The sequence below is a fragment of the Strongylocentrotus purpuratus genome, unplaced genomic scaffold, assembly GCF_000002235.5.
Source record: "Strongylocentrotus purpuratus isolate Spur 01 unplaced genomic scaffold, Spur_5.0 spur5_scaffold_16, whole genome shotgun sequence".
Classification (NCBI taxonomy): domain Eukaryota; kingdom Metazoa; phylum Echinodermata; class Echinoidea; order Camarodonta; family Strongylocentrotidae; genus Strongylocentrotus; species Strongylocentrotus purpuratus.
The window spans coordinates 4,068,402-4,086,939 of NW_022145601.1; the positions used below are offsets into that span (position 1 = coordinate 4,068,402).

General features: G+C 36.4%; 1 protein-coding gene across 1 annotated transcript in view; it reads right to left on the reverse strand.

Moving 5' to 3' along the window:
- Positions 1 to 1,480: 1,480 nt before the first annotated feature.
- Positions 1,481 to 18,538, reverse strand: part of LOC594281 (endothelin-converting enzyme homolog) — a 56,889-nt gene continuing 39,831 nt past the window's right edge. Inside the window, exons 11-18 of the mRNA XM_011677128.2 lie at positions 17,438 to 17,515; positions 16,638 to 16,800; positions 13,703 to 13,754; positions 12,382 to 12,574; positions 11,632 to 11,697; positions 10,810 to 10,905; positions 9,854 to 9,930; positions 1,481 to 7,046 (exon numbers count right to left, since the gene is read on the reverse strand). Coding sequence (XP_011675430.2) covers positions 6,947 to 7,046; positions 9,854 to 9,930; positions 10,810 to 10,905; positions 11,632 to 11,697; positions 12,382 to 12,574; positions 13,703 to 13,754; positions 16,638 to 16,800; positions 17,438 to 17,515 — 825 coding nt within the window. The 3' untranslated portion in view covers positions 1,481 to 6,946. The remainder of the gene's footprint in view (positions 7,047 to 9,853; positions 9,931 to 10,809; positions 10,906 to 11,631; positions 11,698 to 12,381; positions 12,575 to 13,702; positions 13,755 to 16,637; positions 16,801 to 17,437; positions 17,516 to 18,538) is intronic.

Below are 18,538 nucleotides of genomic sequence, written 5' to 3' on the forward strand. Positions count from 1 at the left end.
AGTCAATTTACTAAAAACTACAAATTACATACTTCTGAATCTGGCATTATTTATATCTCTTCTATTTACACTATTTCATCGATGCATCAATGTAATGACACTGATGTTGTGATCGGGATGGAGGGAGGGCGGTGGAAGGGCACATCCTCACCCCTAGAATAAGAAAGGGAACAGCGCATATTTTGTTGCCTACAAAAATCATTATCGGATCATTTCATAATTGAAATTGCCTTTATAGGTTGATTTCTTGAAAGTCTTTGCCATCGTGATATACCCCCCCCCCCCAAAAAAAAAGAAAAAAAAAAAAGAAAAGAAAAAAAGAGAGAACAACATTTCTCTGGTGGTCGTGGAATCTTTATAGTGCTCCCCCTTAAAAACGCATTTGACTTTGCGTGAAATTCATTTTAGTTTAGAATTTAAGGACCCCGAACCCCTTACTCTCTGAAATTACTGGAGAGAATGGTTTTAGTAATAGAGAAATATAGTAGTTTTCACAATAGATCGATGTATTCTGCATCTTTAGCTTTTGATGATTTTTCATTCCGTCACCAACACCCTGGTATCCGTTCTGACCCAAATAGGTCATGTCTTCAGTCTAAAGTGATATCAATTTCGCCCTCTGCCAATTTCAATCATAATTGTAAATCTCAGAAAGAGATATGTATATCATTTACATCTACCTAAAGGCAGTTACCCCCCTCAAATCGTCCTGGGTAATATACAGAAATACGATATCTCTTTTTATTATAAAATATATCCAAATCAGACATGACAATGGTGTGTTTTCCGGGGGAAGATAAACGAACGCACGACATACGTTTTGAGTTTAAATTCATAATTTCCTTCTTCAAAAATATACTTTGATGTCTGATCGGTTGAGTGGGGATGGGATTGTTTCAAAGCGATTATGATTTATTTACTATGACAAGTAGAGATAAAAGATCCTCTTACGATTTCATTTCAGGTTATACCGCGCAGGGTGTTGGAATGCCCGAGGAAAGAGAGACGTCAATTGAAATAGATTTGATAAGAAACGAGACTGGTTAAAAGCATCTCGCTTATCCGATCTTCCAGGGCATCGCCGCCGCCTACGCGAGGTATGCGGTTTGGAGAAAAGGGGTCGATTTTAGTGGAAGGCGGGGTGGGGGGGCAGGGATGGAGGAAGAGGGAGGGGGATGGGGAAAAAGAAAGAGGGGGGAGGGAAAGGAAACGGAAGGGAGGGGAGACGGAGGATAAGCAAGAAAGTGAAGGAAAGAAAAAAAAAAACGAAAAAGGAGATAAGGAAGAAGGAGGAGTAGGAGAAGATGAAGAAATAACAAGAATAAAAATTGTGCAAAATGAAGAACAGAACAGAGTTGTAAAAACTTAAGGAATAATAAATGCTTGAAAAAACTCTGTGACGTGAAAAAACCGAGTTAAAATAACGAAATTGAGATTCACATATCACACATATCACACATATCAAACGAGATCTTTTCCTCTTTTTTTTGCACATCAATAATTTATTAAAACAGATAGACAGTCCATTACAATAAGAAACAACTGCATTCAAACTGAGTAACATGATAAAAGCTGACACAATAAGTAGGAATGTCACAAAAAGTACAAAAAAATCTACTGATGTCACTTACGCCCATACGCCATGATATAGTACTACGTTCGGTTGGATGGATAGTAGGAATATTGAGATATTTAAACCACAATCAATATATCAGACCACCTTCAATTCTTTTATATAAACAGTTTTAAAAGTTAAGCTGAGTCACGTAAAATATGGACAATTAAGATGCTAAAAATTGCTAGTACTTGCTAGTAACGAATCTTTAAAGATCCAAGTATTTCTGGCCCAAAGGAGAGAGTGAGAAATATAAAAGCTTTTACAAATAAAAAGAACATGTTCATTCGAATATAGCAAGCAACAGGAACACATATTTTGAATGAATCATACTTTAATTGATTGAAGTTCATCGTTTATATAGTCATACTTCTCCGTACATATCTCCTGGAGAAATATACATGTAAGTATTATCTTTTAATTGAAGTAAAATGAAAAAATAATTTCTCGAAAAGGATTGAACTAGCTTGTTTCATCCTCTACTTTAGTACTCAGGCGGTATTTTAAGTGACTGTTTTTAAGATGGTATCGTATTGGCACGCATGATGTATTTTTTCACAAACTTCGGATTTTCACATGTTTGACATTTCAACACATGATATGATTCCCCAATTACAATAAACAAGTTAACTGTTTAATTCACATTCATACAGTGACATACGTATACCAATATCAAAACAACAAAAAACAAGTTATGCTCTTCGGAAGGTCAACTTCTGTACTTCGCCAAACAACATAACATGATAATACGACTTCTTTCTTGTTTTTAGCGAGGAGTGTGATATTTACGTTTCTTAAAAACAACTCTTTTGTCATTACGTTTGCGATTTGGTTAAAAGTACATCTTGCTTGAGCTATTTTAGTATTTACTTTTGCGTTTAAGAGTTCGAACCAGGAAGATGACGTAGTTTTAACCAGTCCAAACTAACAATTTTCAGAGACAGTGTGAATCGCAAAAGCGTTTACGTACATCAAGGAGTTTCAATCCCAGCGGATTTCTCCGTTACCGCTACAATCCTCCACGGTATAGCTAGTCTACAGCTCATGTTTACTAAAAGAAAAACTATCCACAGAGAGATAGATACTACGTCAAATTCATTCCAAAGATATTTATTGACACCCTCCCGTCATTGAGTGGGGGTAATTCGAGAGGCATGACGGAGCTCGGGAGCGATTTGGAAATGTGAAATGGTAAGTCAGCCTCCAGTGTTTTAGATCGAGTTGATAGGATTTACACTTAGGACTGTTATCCGTTTCTGACCTTTTACGATTGGTGGGCTTTGTGAAGCTGTGTCACTCGCGTTTTAATATTTAATGCAAAAAGAGACGGGTAAAGCTGGGTCTCCAGTCTATGCACATGTCATGGAGATAAGAATAGTCCCTATGACATTTGCAAATGGAGTCTAAATCTGGATGTCGACTGCTGCAGTGATAAACAATTAACGAATAAACGCAGAATTGGAGCAGATATTGGAAAGAGTTTGAAACTCATCAAGTGACGCATTCTCCGACCTGCTTTGATTTATTGGAGTTGCAAGTCATTTAATACCTTTAATTTACACCAACAAAAAAAAAAGAGTTTTATAAGAAAGGACTGCTGGATTAGTTAGTACATGTATGTAAAGAAGAAATGAGTCTTGCAAATGTCATTAAAATCACACCAAGCAAACTGACCAATTAAGGTACTTTTTTAAACAATTTAAAATAGTATTCGCTTTTCACCATTACCTATCAAAATAGTCAGTACTGTTTCTTTCATTTGTACATATCTTACCGGTACTTAACTTTTGCATATTAATTGATTGGAATTTTAAGGAGCAGTGGGTAAAACATGGTAAAATACTGAAGCCCAAAACATTCATAATACGACATGTATGACAGCAGATCGATAAGGGGTACATCCCAATAAAAATGTTAAAAGGAAAGAAGGATTGAAGGAAAGAGAGGGCAAAGGCGCAAAATATAAAGTACGGTACTCTGAAGGCAATAGTGAAACCATGCATACCACTGCTGTAGAAACATCATACAAGATACAAGTAATACTATTTTCAGCTAATACTTCTGTTTCCTACACTGCTTTCTGAGCTGTTCACCTAATCATTTTTTTTAAAAAATCATATCATTCTCAAATTTTGCTTTCTCAACCTCTTTTCCTTCAAAATGAATGATTAAGTAAAAAAAAAAAACACAAACACTTTTCAAACACTTGATATATTCTCCCTGCCTTTCAGAAAATGTTTGCTATATCAAATATTAATTTGGAGAAGAAAAAATGTCTGCATCAGAAACATTGACCAAAAATAGAACATTGGCATTTTTTTGAACATCTTTAAGCTAAGTCACCATGCCAACAAGTGAGCTCCTACTCGAATACCGTTCAAGATTACAAATAAAAATCTATCACATTTGAGAGGTACATGTAACAACATTTTCTATCTTTGTCAGTTTTTTATATTACAAGAGATATTCAGCTGTGACAACTTACGTAACAATATATTGAATTTCATAGCAAAATAAATCCATGCTTACATACTATATATCACACATAAAAAGATAGTAAACCGGGTTATACGTTAATATGTGTAACAACACTAATAGGAACATTTTCCATATGATGATATATTCTTTGAGATATATAATATATATTTGATATTTTTTCATCTTCACTTCACATGCACATATGACAGCATTTCCATAGATACAAGATACAATCAGCAGAGCGCCAGAAGAAAGTTAGCTCTATTGTCAAAAGGTTTTTATTCCCTTCTGGCACTCAACAGATAATAAAGGTATCTTGTTCAGAGAATTGACTTCAAATAACATGCCCATATGTTCTATGTACAGAATACCCATGTGGCAATTCTCATCATGTTCAACATTTACTCTACTACAACATACTAAAAAAATCCTACACTGGAAACAAAAATGATCATATGATAAAAATTTTACACAACTCTGTACAAAATTTACAATTTTCACAAATGTTTAACTGTATAATTTCCACATACCGTCTCACCAACTTTGTGTCAACAAACTTCCAAACAGCAAAAGAGTTTTCCTATTGCAAGTTATCTTTCGCTCAAGTTCAGTTAAAAAAGACAATACCGTGTCACTCATTTAAAACTAAACTGGATTATAATGTGTCAGATTTCTTTAAGGTACAGGGTGAACATAACGATAATATAGGCTACTATTTTAAAAACATAAAAAAAGTGATAAGATGTCAATCCTTTTCTGTAGATCTACTGTTGAAGCTAGTTTATCATTTGCTGAAAGCTAAAAAGGCGTTAATTCATATAAAACATCTTTTGGGCTTTCAGCAGATTAACTTGGTCTCTTATTCAGCCTTGATGTATTTCAGGAATATTTTTTTCAAGCTCTGCAATCCAAAGAACATTTTGAGCTCTGGATATGGAACTTCACTCCATCATTCAAAGAAAATTGGAATGACAAGCGCTCTTTTGTTTTATTTTAATGAGTGAATGAATAGTTTGGATCATTTTCCTTTGAAATTTAAGGAGATCTGTAGTTCCAGGAATGTAACAACCATTTGATTAAAAAATGGAATAAAATTACTCTGCACTGGTAAGTTAGTATGTTTCTTAGATCAGAAAACATATACCCGGAAATATAAACAAACTCACACAAACTGACATTCATATACACTCATGGGATGATTGGACAACATGTTTATAATTATTCAAGGGTGTCGAGATGGCAAAACAACCTTGCTGGTGTTTTCAAGTAAACATAAAATTCAGTTTTCATTGGAAACAAGAATTCTCAAGATGAAACATCAAGTACAGCATCCAAGTAATATTTCTATTTCAACAAGGAATTTAAAACCAAAATGAAGGGATCGAGTACTAATGATTGACATAACCAAGGAAACATTCAGATTCAAGCATACAGATATGAATCTTAAGAAAGAGATTTTTCACTTTTAAACTAAATATATAACAGTCACAGTATTCATCTTACACGTACCACAAGTTCATGTGAATTTCAATTGATGATGTCTTCACACTTATGAATGTCAACGTTTTTAGTTAATTTGAAGGAGTTGATTGGTAATTCACAATTTGTGCATGTTATTTACAAGTAGTGTGTATATACAGTTTATACAAAAAGAGGAAGATTGGTCTAATTTGGTTGTCTAGTGCACCTAATGAGATGAAAGTGATCATGAACATAGTCTGTTGGAGAATTTCAAAACTTAATGTGATAGAGCACAAAATATAGCGCTACTGGCTAACATACATGGGGAACACAGATTGGAAATTTGAAATACCAGTAATCAAGCTGTTTTGAGTCTATAGAATTTACTGAGGTAATGGATTTGGGAAAAGAGATTGGGACAGTGGGAGAGTGGGATAAAGAAAAAAGAGAGAGAGAGAGAGAGAGAGAGGTAGGGAGAGAGAGAGAGAGAGATGGGGAGTCAATGTAGCAGTAGATTACAGTTTATAGTTTACGATTCATCAATGAACTGCTGAATCAATCAACAATTACAAAAACAAAAATAGGGCATTGTTGCAAATATGAAGTACGGTAAAGGAGGAATGTCACATGATCTTTATTAACATCTTAAATCTTGTCTTTCTCATGTTGGCACATTGCAGGGGCTTCAAAGCAGAGGTATATAACCTTTCATTCATTACAGCATGTGATATACAGAATATGAGTACTAAATAACAAGTATCCTGATTTTATATTTCTTTTTACTTCATAAACTACCATGAATTATCATTTTCATGTTACAGTATAAGCTTAGAGTACAAGTGGGTTTTTATATTTACATGAATTAATACAGCATACTTATGCAAGGAAAGTAAAGCTGACAGTTTGAGGAAAGTAATAATACAGATATTTCATGGATTATTGGTATTAGAAAATAAAAAAAGTAAAAACTTTCTTAAATCTTACTTAAATTTCCAGATACAGTTTATTTTGTGCAATTTGGCATGATAACGTATAATATAAGCGAAGTCAAAAACAAATTTAAAAAAATTCTTTCCTATATTCTTTTCAGCACCGCTGGGTACCTTGCAAACTAAAAGATGTCAATAAACGTTAAGCACCAGGATAACATCTAGATTCACTTTTTTTCTTCTTTCTCGATGATGATTGGAAGAAAGATTGTTTGTTTTTGTTTTTTGGGGTGGGTGGTGGGGGTCAAAGATCTTGCAGAAAAATACAGGATAATATACATACAAGTGTACAGTGCTAGGACCATACATACTGTGATTGAACATGTGTACATTTATCTACAGGTTTATGTACGGTGCACCTGCTGTCTTCACCTCTGAACTTTGACCTCTGTGATGGATGACCTCACCAGACCTCGCACTTGTCTTTGGGGTTCATCGGTGACCCAACGGGGCATTTGAACTGCTCTGCAAACTCTTCTGAATTTGATAACGTCCCGATCACCCTGGAGACGAAGAGGGAAACACAGAAATCGACAATGAGAAATAGAATTAGGGAGTTCACTGATGAACAAAATCATAGTAAATCATAAATGGGTTTTATGCAGTCTTATGGCACGCTCACATAAGATGCAGCAAAGACAAATGCAGATATAGATGCAGATATGGAGAATGTGTGAAAATAAAAGGGGATAGGAAGCACTGATTTTGTCGGAGAAGTTTTCAATCACAATTCTTCTTTTGTGATGGTGCATGATGATGGAAACAATCATATTAGTGTGATCTTCAAACCTGTTTTGAATTTCAATTTTCAAATACTTTGAATTTCAAGAAAACGGAATACCGGTAGGCTATTTCAATCTACAAACTATAAGATACATAAAACATGTGAAATGTTAGAATTTGGCTGGCTTCAACTGCCTTTACAAAATAACGTACACCGTTTAACATTCTTTGTAACTAGGGCCTATCAAGAAAACTTCTATTTATAAATATATGTAGCAAAGCGGCATCATCTTTCAAGCATGACTGATTTATAGTAAAGATATGTGTAAACTGAGACACTGCAATACACGTAGGTTATAACATTCAAACATAACTCACGAAGGAAACCATTGAGTACATAAAAAAAGAGAAGGATTTCATACATCACATTTTATCTGTTTTTCGAAACTGAAATGTAACGCTTAATGAAAACATCAGCCCTCCATATTTGAACTGCGTTTAGATTATTATGGAATATCTACGTATCCCATACACGCGATGTGTCACTAAAAGGTCACATGAAGAACGAAACATCAATCATATTACAAAAATGCTCCCCTAAATGCTTTCAAAACAAATGTGGGTATTACATGATGATGAGAGGAATCAGATATAGGCCTACTTTTTCTTTTAACACACAGATTGGAAGTTTCATTATAGGAAAAAATAGTGTTAAGGTAAAGAGAGAGAGAGAGAGAGAGAGAGAAAAAAGAGAGAGAGAGAGAGAGGGGAGGAGGGGGGGGGGGGAAGAAGGGGGCTTGAGAAGGAAGATATATATACCTCAGGGCATTTAAGGAAACAGAAAATAGGAGAAAGAGGAAGAGGGGAAGAGGAGGGGGAGGAGGGGGAAGAGGAGGACGAGGAGAGAGATTGAAGGAACAGGCACATGGAAGACATGTAAATAGATAGAGGGAAGAGAGATTGGGGAGGGGGAGGGGAGAGGAAAGTAGGGAGAGAGATGATGATAGGAAGAGATATAGAATAAATATCAAGAGAGAGAAAAAGAAACAAGAAGAAAAAGATAAACTGAGTGAGTGAGAGAGAAAAGGAGAAGAGGGGCGTGTGCTTGGGACCTCGGTAAGTATACCTCCAACAGTGCAATTAACTGGTACACATATTCCCTAGAGAAGAATAAACTCTGTACTTTAGGTGACCCATATAATTTACTTGACTGTGACGATGATCATAAGGTTATCCACTTAGTAAAGCAAGAATCTGAGGGGGGGGGGATTTTCAGGAGAAGCAGCAAGTGGTGATCAAACTTTCCTTTTAATGACATCCATAAACCAAGTTTAGCAAAGCAATTTACAGCAAGAAATAGAATGTAAAACAAATCATTCGCCTTTTTTCCTGACAAGTTGCCAATTGCAAATTAACCCTATGAACTTGAGCTGGGTGTGTATGTGTAATTTGCAGGGAGGGGTCTCAAAGGGCCTATAATCTTGCCAAAAATTTATTATTTTTCCCCTCCCTCTCTCTCTCTCTCTCTCTCTCTCTCTCTCTCTCTCTTATTCAATTGCCATACCTTAGGTTTGATTTTCCACTTTTATTACATTTTGGGGGGGTTTCAAATGTAGGGCAGATTTTGACACTAAATTTGCCCAACTCACTTTGGCTTATAATAACTATATGCATACATAAATAAACATGTAATTTAAAACCATAATTCCAACACCATTAAATCAAGAAGAAAAAATCTAATGGAATCTGCCCTAAGAAAAAGGAAAATTCAAAAGATTAAAATAATTACAAAGCCAAAATAAATATAGTATAATACAATAAACCTAAGTAACAACATTAATGTTGTTGCAAAATTTCCACTTTTGTATCATTTCTGGATGTGTTTTTCTATAGTAATGAAGTCAGTTGCTGATACATACTTACATGTACTTCATCAAAAAATACAAATAATACACAGTATCAGAATCAACACATGTCTTCTAACCAATTGTGCTATACCAGAAAGAAAAAAAGAAAGAAAAACAACTCATCACTAGAGGGCAGTATATAACCTTTGATTCATTCTAGACTTTAGCAGTCCAATGATGATAATTGCCATCTGTTTCAGGAAGAAAGAAAATCCTAGTCCAAACAAATTGTTCAGCACTTATATCAATGGTGGGTTTTACTGACTACAGTAAGGGCACAGAATCCACCTGCCTTAGTATACAGACTGTTTCTCTTTCTATCCTTCAGCAGTTATACACATATCTCACTGTATCAATATTGAATAGGACATTTTCGTAATGTAATCAAATTTAATGCATAAATCTTTGTTAAGTGCCATGTTATAAGATTATTCCATTCACCTGTTTTGAATTATTGTATTTCAATTTCAAGCCATCATGTTTGTCCTACAATGCAACAACTAATGTATGCAATTTGAATTCTGACTACTGAGATACATTTATTTGAAACAGGTGAATGAAATAATTTATCAACTTTGCACTTAACAAAGATTTATGCATTAGATTTGATTACATTACGAAAATGGTCTATTGTGTCTTAGGAGAAACCTCATTTCCAAAATGGTAGTTCCAACACTTACCTGTATCTTGGTGGTGTGTGCTCATCTGTGAGGAGCTGTAACCTTGCTGCTTGTGGAGTTGAGGTTGAGCACCAAACCTGAACCAAGAATAACATCCAGAAAATGAATCATAGTGGCTTATGATATACTATCTATTTTTAAAAATGTTTTGATGAGCAGTTTTCAATCAAAATGAGTTTTATATTTGTTTGAATACATACAGTTTACAAATATTTTTTTCACAATATTTAATTTCCAATATCAAAATTATGTTTTCATTGTCCACGAACTATAATTTGTCTATAAAAAAAGTTTAGTGTCATTATTACAATTTCGTTGTTTAAGCTGCAAATTAAAAAAGTATAAAAACCTTTTCCTAGAACTATAGTCTACAGACAGATATGATGAAACATTTACCCCAGTGATATTTGCTCCTTATAGCAATTGTCACTAAATCATACAATATAAGCTTTCCAATAAGTTGGTTGTTTTGTTTGTTTAACCTGACTGTTAAGAAAGCATGCAGAGGATTGATGTCTTTAAGTCTTTATTAATCCTGGTTGCGCCCCTGCCTTACCTGTGCAAATCCAAGAAAGAAGAGCTGTTTATGGTATTCTCCCGGTAAGAGACCACTGCTCTACCACTGAGCCATCACGCCTCGTAATCCCCTCCCCCTTCCACCCCCTTTATTAATCCTTGATGTGCCCCTGCCTTACCTGTGCAAATCCAAGGAAGAAGAGCTGTTTATGGTTTTCTCCCGGTAAGAGACCGCTGCTCTACCACTGAGTCATCACGCCTCGTAATCCCCTCCCCCTTCCACCCCCTTTATTAATCCTTGATGTGCCCCTGCCTTACCTGTGCAAATCCAAGGAAGAAGAGCTGTATATGGTTTAATCCAAGGGCAGGAAGCAGTTGAGCCCCCCCCCCCCCATCCCCTTCCACCCCCTTTATTAATCCTGGTTGCGCCCCTGCCTTACCTGTGCAAATCCAAGGAAGAAGAGCTGTTTATGGTTTAATCCAAGTGCAGGAAGCAGTTGTTCTTCTCCATGTTCTCTTATCCACTCTAAATATGCCTGCCAAACAAATACATCAATAAAACAAATAATAAATGTGATTGCACAGCCATTGGGTAGGACAGTATTAATACTCATGAGGCTACCTTGGGTAATACTTTATTTAGAATTATATACCTCTCTTTAGAAATCTAGTGATACAAGTGATATTATTAGTGTGTTTGTACTGTGCGCCAGTGCAGTATAGTACGTATACAGTACACGTAGTCTAGTCATGACGTCACGATCACATTATTCATCCGGTGCGCGCACGCATGCGCATTGGGTCTTTCGTCAGCGGGAATATCAGAATTAACGCCCACTGGGCATGCGCAGTAGTCGTGACTAAAGTTAAGAACGACTTCGTAGTTAAACACAACTTAGACAGGACTTAAACAGTTGTTTAGTTAGACGCGACTTAGACATGGCTTCAGAATACGGGCCTTTATATTCAGGTTTCACTGTATTTAAGATAGATCACTGTTAAAATCATTACCTTGCAACTTACATGTACATTTACTTATTTATACATACAACTAGATGTTTAATCGTTAGAAAATGCAGTTGCCCGAATTCATCAGCATCACCGCTTTCCAAATAATAGTTGGTGGGGAAATAGGTGTAGCAATTTAAAAAGACGTCAGCTTGTCATTTTATCTTTGAATGAGTATCAACTCCTTGACTGTTCTAGAATAAGCTCTATATAGTTCTTATAATGAAAAAATGTGAGTACAAGAAGGTTCTTACATGATATGCTGACTTTAATCCACCATTGTCTGCTATATTTTCTCCTAACGTCCTCCTCCCATTAACCTGTGAGAACATAGAAAAGTTGAATAATAATAATAATAATAATAAGATTGACTTTTTTAAAGGTGCTTTTTCAGAATACAGATCAGACCGCTGATACAACAAAACCAAAAAATGTATTTGGAATAATAAACTATATAGATATAGCACTTAGCAGTACACATAATATTTATTGGTATACAAAGAATGGGTATAATGAACAAAAATATGTTAAGAGCTTCATAGAAATGCATGTAGAAATGTCCTTTAAAAGTAACATTAATATATTGGTATTGAACAGATAGATTGAACAGATATCAAAACAAGAGATAACATAAGGGATAACCTGGCTCTTCCAAATTTTGTTGCTGTATTATTATTCCAAATGGTCTAACGAATTTGTCGTGAAAAAGAATGCTTAGATATAAAGAATATATTATTTATGGGTAAAAATGTGAATTGTATGACCTTTTTTGCATAAATTACCATAAATATGCAAATTAGTGAATTTTTCAAAAAATTGAATTTACAAAACATGTACCATAGTATTTTATACACATTTTTAACGCCGATCGGCCGTTTCACGTCAAAGATCTTAGGGGGGAGGGCATAATGGCCCCCGCCTGGTACTAGACAGATCTCAAATACCCCGGCCTCATTAGGATTAAGCTCACTACTGCTTGTCATTCTAATGAACTTCACACCCACCTTGTTTCCTAATATGTCATATTCAGAGTACTGATCCACCATGCATTCTGTTTGTCTGTTAAACCTCTGAATGGTATCGTTGTTCCACCACTGGTAAAGGTTGCCGTTCTTATCGTATTCTCTTCCCGCATCGTCGAAAGCGTGGGTGATTTCATGACCCATGACCACACCCATTCCACCAAAGTTCAAAGATCTACCGAAAAGGAGAAAATGGCGCATAACATTATTTTCTGTATATGGTATTCTGACATTGGTATAGACGTATATACCTTGCTTTACAACTTATCCCCGGACTGTCACCGGACGTCACCTGACTGTCGATCACAAGGTCCACCGTTCGAGTCCCGCCGCGGTACTAATGTCCTTTGGCAAGATATTGATCTGCATTTGCCACACTCAACCCAGGTGATGAAAATGAGTACCTGGCAGGAATAAATTCCTTGGAATGCTAGAGCAACCAATGGCAATAATGGGTAATAATTTCCGAATTTGTTTAGGCGCCTTGAGCATCCCTTGGGGTGGATATGTGTGCATTATAAATGTTGTTATTATTATTATTATTATTTCAAGCTCATTTACTTTGATTCAGTCTATAATAGTCATACATACTTGTAGTTCTTCTAGGAAAACTGGCATTTTTCAATATACATGAACTGTACATGCACACTAGCTGTACCACAGCACTGAAGTAGAATAATATGCATGTCTTCTTCTTTGGAGACTTATCTTGTGCAGTACATGTCTGTGCATTAGTATGAAGTATGAATATATATAGAGATATACATGTATGTATATGTATCCCATGATCAATACCATGTGGCACAGGTAGATTATTTGTGTGGCAAAATGAGGTCAAAGGAAAATGTCTCGGAATCAACGTCTGCTTGTCTAATTCTTCATTTCGGCAAGCTGAAAGAATGGGATCTTCATCCAAAAGTATTGTGAGACATCAGTGCATATACCTGCCAACATTTGAAAATAAGATTTAGGAATTTCTAGCACGGTATGCCTTTGAAAATAAGAAATCCGTAGCCTTAATAGGCGTTCACACATACAGAGGCAGTGTATCTGGCAATAGGAGGTAAATCTGTACAAAAAAAAGCGAATACAAATTTGCTGCTCGATCATGCAGCCATTCAATGCACGCAGTACGTGAACTATCAAATCGCGGCACATGATGAAACAAGCTTAGTTTTGCTTTAGAACAAAAAAAAATTAAAACTCGGATTCCAGATTATTCATAAGGGTTGGTAGGTATGTCAGTAGACTAATGCTCTCTCAAGCATCATAAAATTGAAGATAGATAAGAGCGTTTACTTACTTTGGATAATCTTTGTCATAAAACGGAGCTTGAAGGATGCCAGCAGGGAATACTGTTTTAAAAGCAAAGTAAAAAATATTTTAGAAGATTTATGTTATGTTTACATTCATCTTCGCATAAGATCTCAACATTAACAACATAATAGCAGGTTAGCAACATCATTCATGAGACCATTAATAGTGAAGGAGTGCATCAATTTGGTGAAATATCAAAGGGACCGGAACATTGTTATCTCAAGACATTAGAACAAACAACATGAATCCCATTACAATTAATGACTCTGGCTATAAATTATCAGAAAATGTTGCTATAGATTAGTCTAAAAACACAGTACCAAATTCTGATGTCTTCTATTCTTTAACATTAAATGCAAGATTTTTAAAATTCTTTCACAGAGCAATTCAAGTAACTTAATGATGGTTTGCTAGTAAAAACTGACAGCCATGAAAATACACACCAGGGCCCCGTCTTACAAAGAGTTGCGATCGATCCAAATCAATCGCAAGTCCTCCAATCAATCACAAGTTTGCAGTCTCCTATCTCTTATGTACATAGTTGCAATTGATATCAATCACAAATAAGTTGCGATTGATATCAAATCTTTGTGAGACGGGGCCCAGAAAAAGAAGTGCATGTTTACCGGTAGTACAGACATTAGAATCTACAACATTTCAAATACATGTACATTATATAAAACACAGGTAGACATACAGGAAAATAAATATCTTACAGCATTAACACATGACATCTCAAAATATAACAGATAAATTGGATCAAAAGGAAAAATTCCTTTTTGCCTCTCAACGGTGCTCTGTTGATATGAGGCTCAGCCTTATTTCATTAAAGGTTGCAATTACGTTAGTGTAATATTTTAGACTTCAAATTGGTTTAATAGAGTAGGTCATCTGTGCTTTGTGGTATTTTTCAGTTTTTTAATACTGTAGGGGGAAAAGAGCAGAGCAATTGTCTCTGGATCATGTCTCTTAGATTCCTCTCAGCATCATTCAACATCACCGTGCTTGACATTCCAAGCACTTGTGGTATGGGTTCATGAGACTATTCTTTCAACACCGTCCTAGTTTCTTATGTTGTTTCAACCCATTCACTCCTGAATTCTCTCATTCCCATAGGTTTCTGGTAGGCAAAGGGGTAAAGCACTCTTAGAGGATTCTCCCCTTGACTGTGAAGTGTGAAATCACCATTACGACAGCTGTGTTAGGGGTCAAAGGTTACATATACATTGGCATAACTTCCGCTCTTAGTGGAGCTCCAATATCAAAGGTTTTATGGTCCATCAAACCAAAACAACCGTACCTCCTACAATCTTCCGCTGATAATGTGCATTAGATGAGCGGTCATAGCAGAAGTCATCAATAGGCCTGTCTTCATCAGCTCGAGATTGCCAAATAGCCTGCAATTTCTGATTTAGGAAATAATTCTGAAGTTACAAATAGTGTCTTCATCAGCTATATACTTGAACCTCGAAACTCGAGCTCGAGTTATTTTGCTCAGCATTCGCGCAAAGTGCGAGTCTTCGGGCTGGTGAAGACGCATCGGACAAATAGCGGGATATTTTGCAAACTAGCCCAAGATATCTTGGGATGATTATCTTGACCAAATATCCCACTAATTGCAACTTCGGTCTGATGAAGACTGAAATTAACTAGATACTTTGCGATTGGGATAGTTCAAATGGCGGGATATTTGGCTGATGGAAACAGGCCTAATGTTTTCTCTATCTTCACCCTCTCCTGCCTTGGGCAGCACATCTCACCCAGGAATTTCAATGTTTGTACTAAAAATACAATGGCGTATCCACATGCCCCTCCCCTAATTTGCCTGTACTTAATACACACTTCTGCCCCAGTCACCCCATGTAACCCCCTTATTGTGCATCTGTCACCATCCGGCAAACCTCCTCCATTCCCCTTCCAACAATCCTGGGGGGTGTTTCACAAAGATCCTAAGTTGGACTTAACAATTATGGAGAGCCATAAGCATCTTTGAAAATATTTTGTAAAAGTTTTTTTAAAAGGCATAAAATGTTGATTCAAACCATTCATATTTTCTATCATCAAGGAGATTTTATGTTCCTGATGTGGAATATATAACAAGTCTAAAATACTTAATTTTCACTTCTGAATATATTTTATTTTAAGGCTACAAATGGCTCTCCATAATTCTAACTTAGGATCGACTTAGGATCTTAGGAAACCCCCCCCCCCACCCCTCTCTGGACCTTCCACTGAATCAGCCATATGCATCATGTCTTTGTACTTTGCACTAAATAAAGCATTTTCTATTTCTTCTCTTGATAGGAACAGGTGCAATATATAGGCTTAACATGTGTGCATCTATAAAGTAACAACTGTCTCAAGTTCTGTATGTGTGCTTGATGATGCCTGGGTAAAAGAACCGGAAATCGCTCCATGTACGCTTTCAACAAAGGATCAGCAGTGGTAGCAATGTTGGTAAAAAAAACCTGCCTTTAATCAGTCACACCTCACTGCCTAGTTGCTTGTTTGAACACATTGAATTTGCACAAGGCAATAGGTACCAATTAATGGTCAGTCACATGTAAATATAAGTCAGGTCTCACTTAGGCTGCTCTTGACAGTATATGGGCTTTTGTTTTTACCAATCTCAAATCTGACATTTGACTCTTTAGTAACCCATTCTTTTATGAAAAACTTGAATACAGTCAAACCTGCTTTAGTGACCACCTGTCTACAAAGGCCACATTTGTTGTTTTCCTTTGAAAATGGTTTCTCATTGAATCATGTACTAAAGGAACCTGTCTACAAAGACCACCTGTCTACAAAGGCCACTTTTTGTGTTGCCCTTGGGTGATCGCTATAGACAGGTTTGACTGTACTTCAATCACCTGTATTTCACATGAAGTATTACAGGCTAAAATTGGACAAATTTTTCTTACCGATCTCATTCTTCTGGGGAGCGTAGTAAGCGTTGACCTGGGGTGGGGTCATCTCCCATTGTCCTCTATCGACTGTTTTCCTCAGCTGCTGCAGCTGCCGTTTGACATGGAACTGCAGAACTCGGATGTTGTTCATGAAATACTCGCTGGAATTCAGCTCCAACTGTGAGTGAAGGAGATAAAAAAAGATGAATATGAGTTGACCCCCTTGTCTACTGGAACCGGGTGGTTCATGTCTTAGAGCTTATGGGGAAGAGAGAATCCAGTATTCAATGGGTTAATATATGAGGAAAGGAGATATTTACACTCTTACTTCAGGTTACAGTCAGTCTTTTACGCAAAGATACAGCTTAAATGATTAAAGAGACCTTAATTAAAACTAAAGCAGGTCGAAATGACTGATGAAACAGTGATATTTTACTTGTGGAGAGCCCATACATTTAACATTTTATACTTAGTTTCACTTCTTCTTCTTCTTCTTCTGTTGAAGTACAGGCCACCATGTTGTTGGTGTATCTTCGTACTTTGGGGTTGTGCAGATATATTTGCAATTTGTAAAGGTAAAAAGTACATAAATAAAAAGGGAGGAAAAGACTTTTATCATTGGCTCAATTTAGCAAATGATTTCTGCAAGCCATAAAGTCACTTTTCTCTTTATTCTGTATTCAAACTCACAACGGTATATGTATACACAGAGCATAACAATTTACGGTAGGGGATCTTTCCCTTGCACATTTACCTTCTGTGCAAAACTTTACTCCTCTCATTAAAAAAAAAGAAGGAAGAAAAATGGTAGTTACCTCAGCATAAGATGCGTCCAGTTTCTCAGGGTTGAGGATGTAGTCCGGGAAACCAATCAGATCAATGATGGCATTGGCCTGACAGAATGGTAACAAAATAAAAGAGATCAGTCTCATTCGTTGGGTCTTGGAACACAATTATTGCAGGTGAATCGGGGTCAGTCTCATTCGTTGGGTCTCGGAACACAATTATTGCAGGTGAATCGGGGTCAGTCTCATTTGTTGGGTCTCAAAACACAATTATTGCAGGTGAATCGGGGTCAGTCTCATTCGTTGGGTCTCGGAACACAATTATTGCTAATGAAACGGGGTCAGCGGCCAATATCAAATGGATGGTATTTCAAATTTGAGTAATAAAATAATGGTTGAGTGTGGTGGAGTGTGAAATGGGAAAGACTGTGAAGAAAAGTGCAAAGGTAGGGAAGAAAGAGGGGAAGAGAGAGAGGGGGAGAGAGAGGGGGGAATAGAGAAAGAAGGAGGGAAAGAGAGAGATAGAGAGAGAGAGAGAGAGAGAGAGAGGGAGGAGGAGAAAGAGAAAGAAAGAGAAAGAGAGAGATAGGGAGAGAGAGAGAGAGAGAGGAGAGAGAGAGAGAGAGAGAGAGAGAGAGGGGGGGGGGGGGGGGGAGAGGGATATAGAATGAGAGTCTTGGATCAAATAAGAAAATGAAATGCACACATAACTTTTTTTCTATTTTATCCCCTACTATGTAAAATTCTCTATTACTAGGCTTTCCTTACACTCAAAGCATTAAAAAAAAAAAAAAAGTGTAATATACATGAGTCTTTTCAACTCAACAAAACCTTCATCTGTCAAGTTCATGAACTGCCTAGACTAGAGTCCTATAATTCCACTAAAAGTAATGCTTCTCTTTAACATCAAGCTGTCCAACCACATAATATAATCAACTTAATGACTTTTCCTGACACTTTCTAGATTAATACTAGTGTCCGCCACAATACAATTTGGATTGCTCTCTGTTATTGCCATTAGCAGAGAGTGAATGGACTCAATGGATGAATGATATACCGGGGTATGAATGATGCTGATTTGTACTATGAGTAAACGTCTATTGAATGTGCATCTCCATTGTCATGACCGAT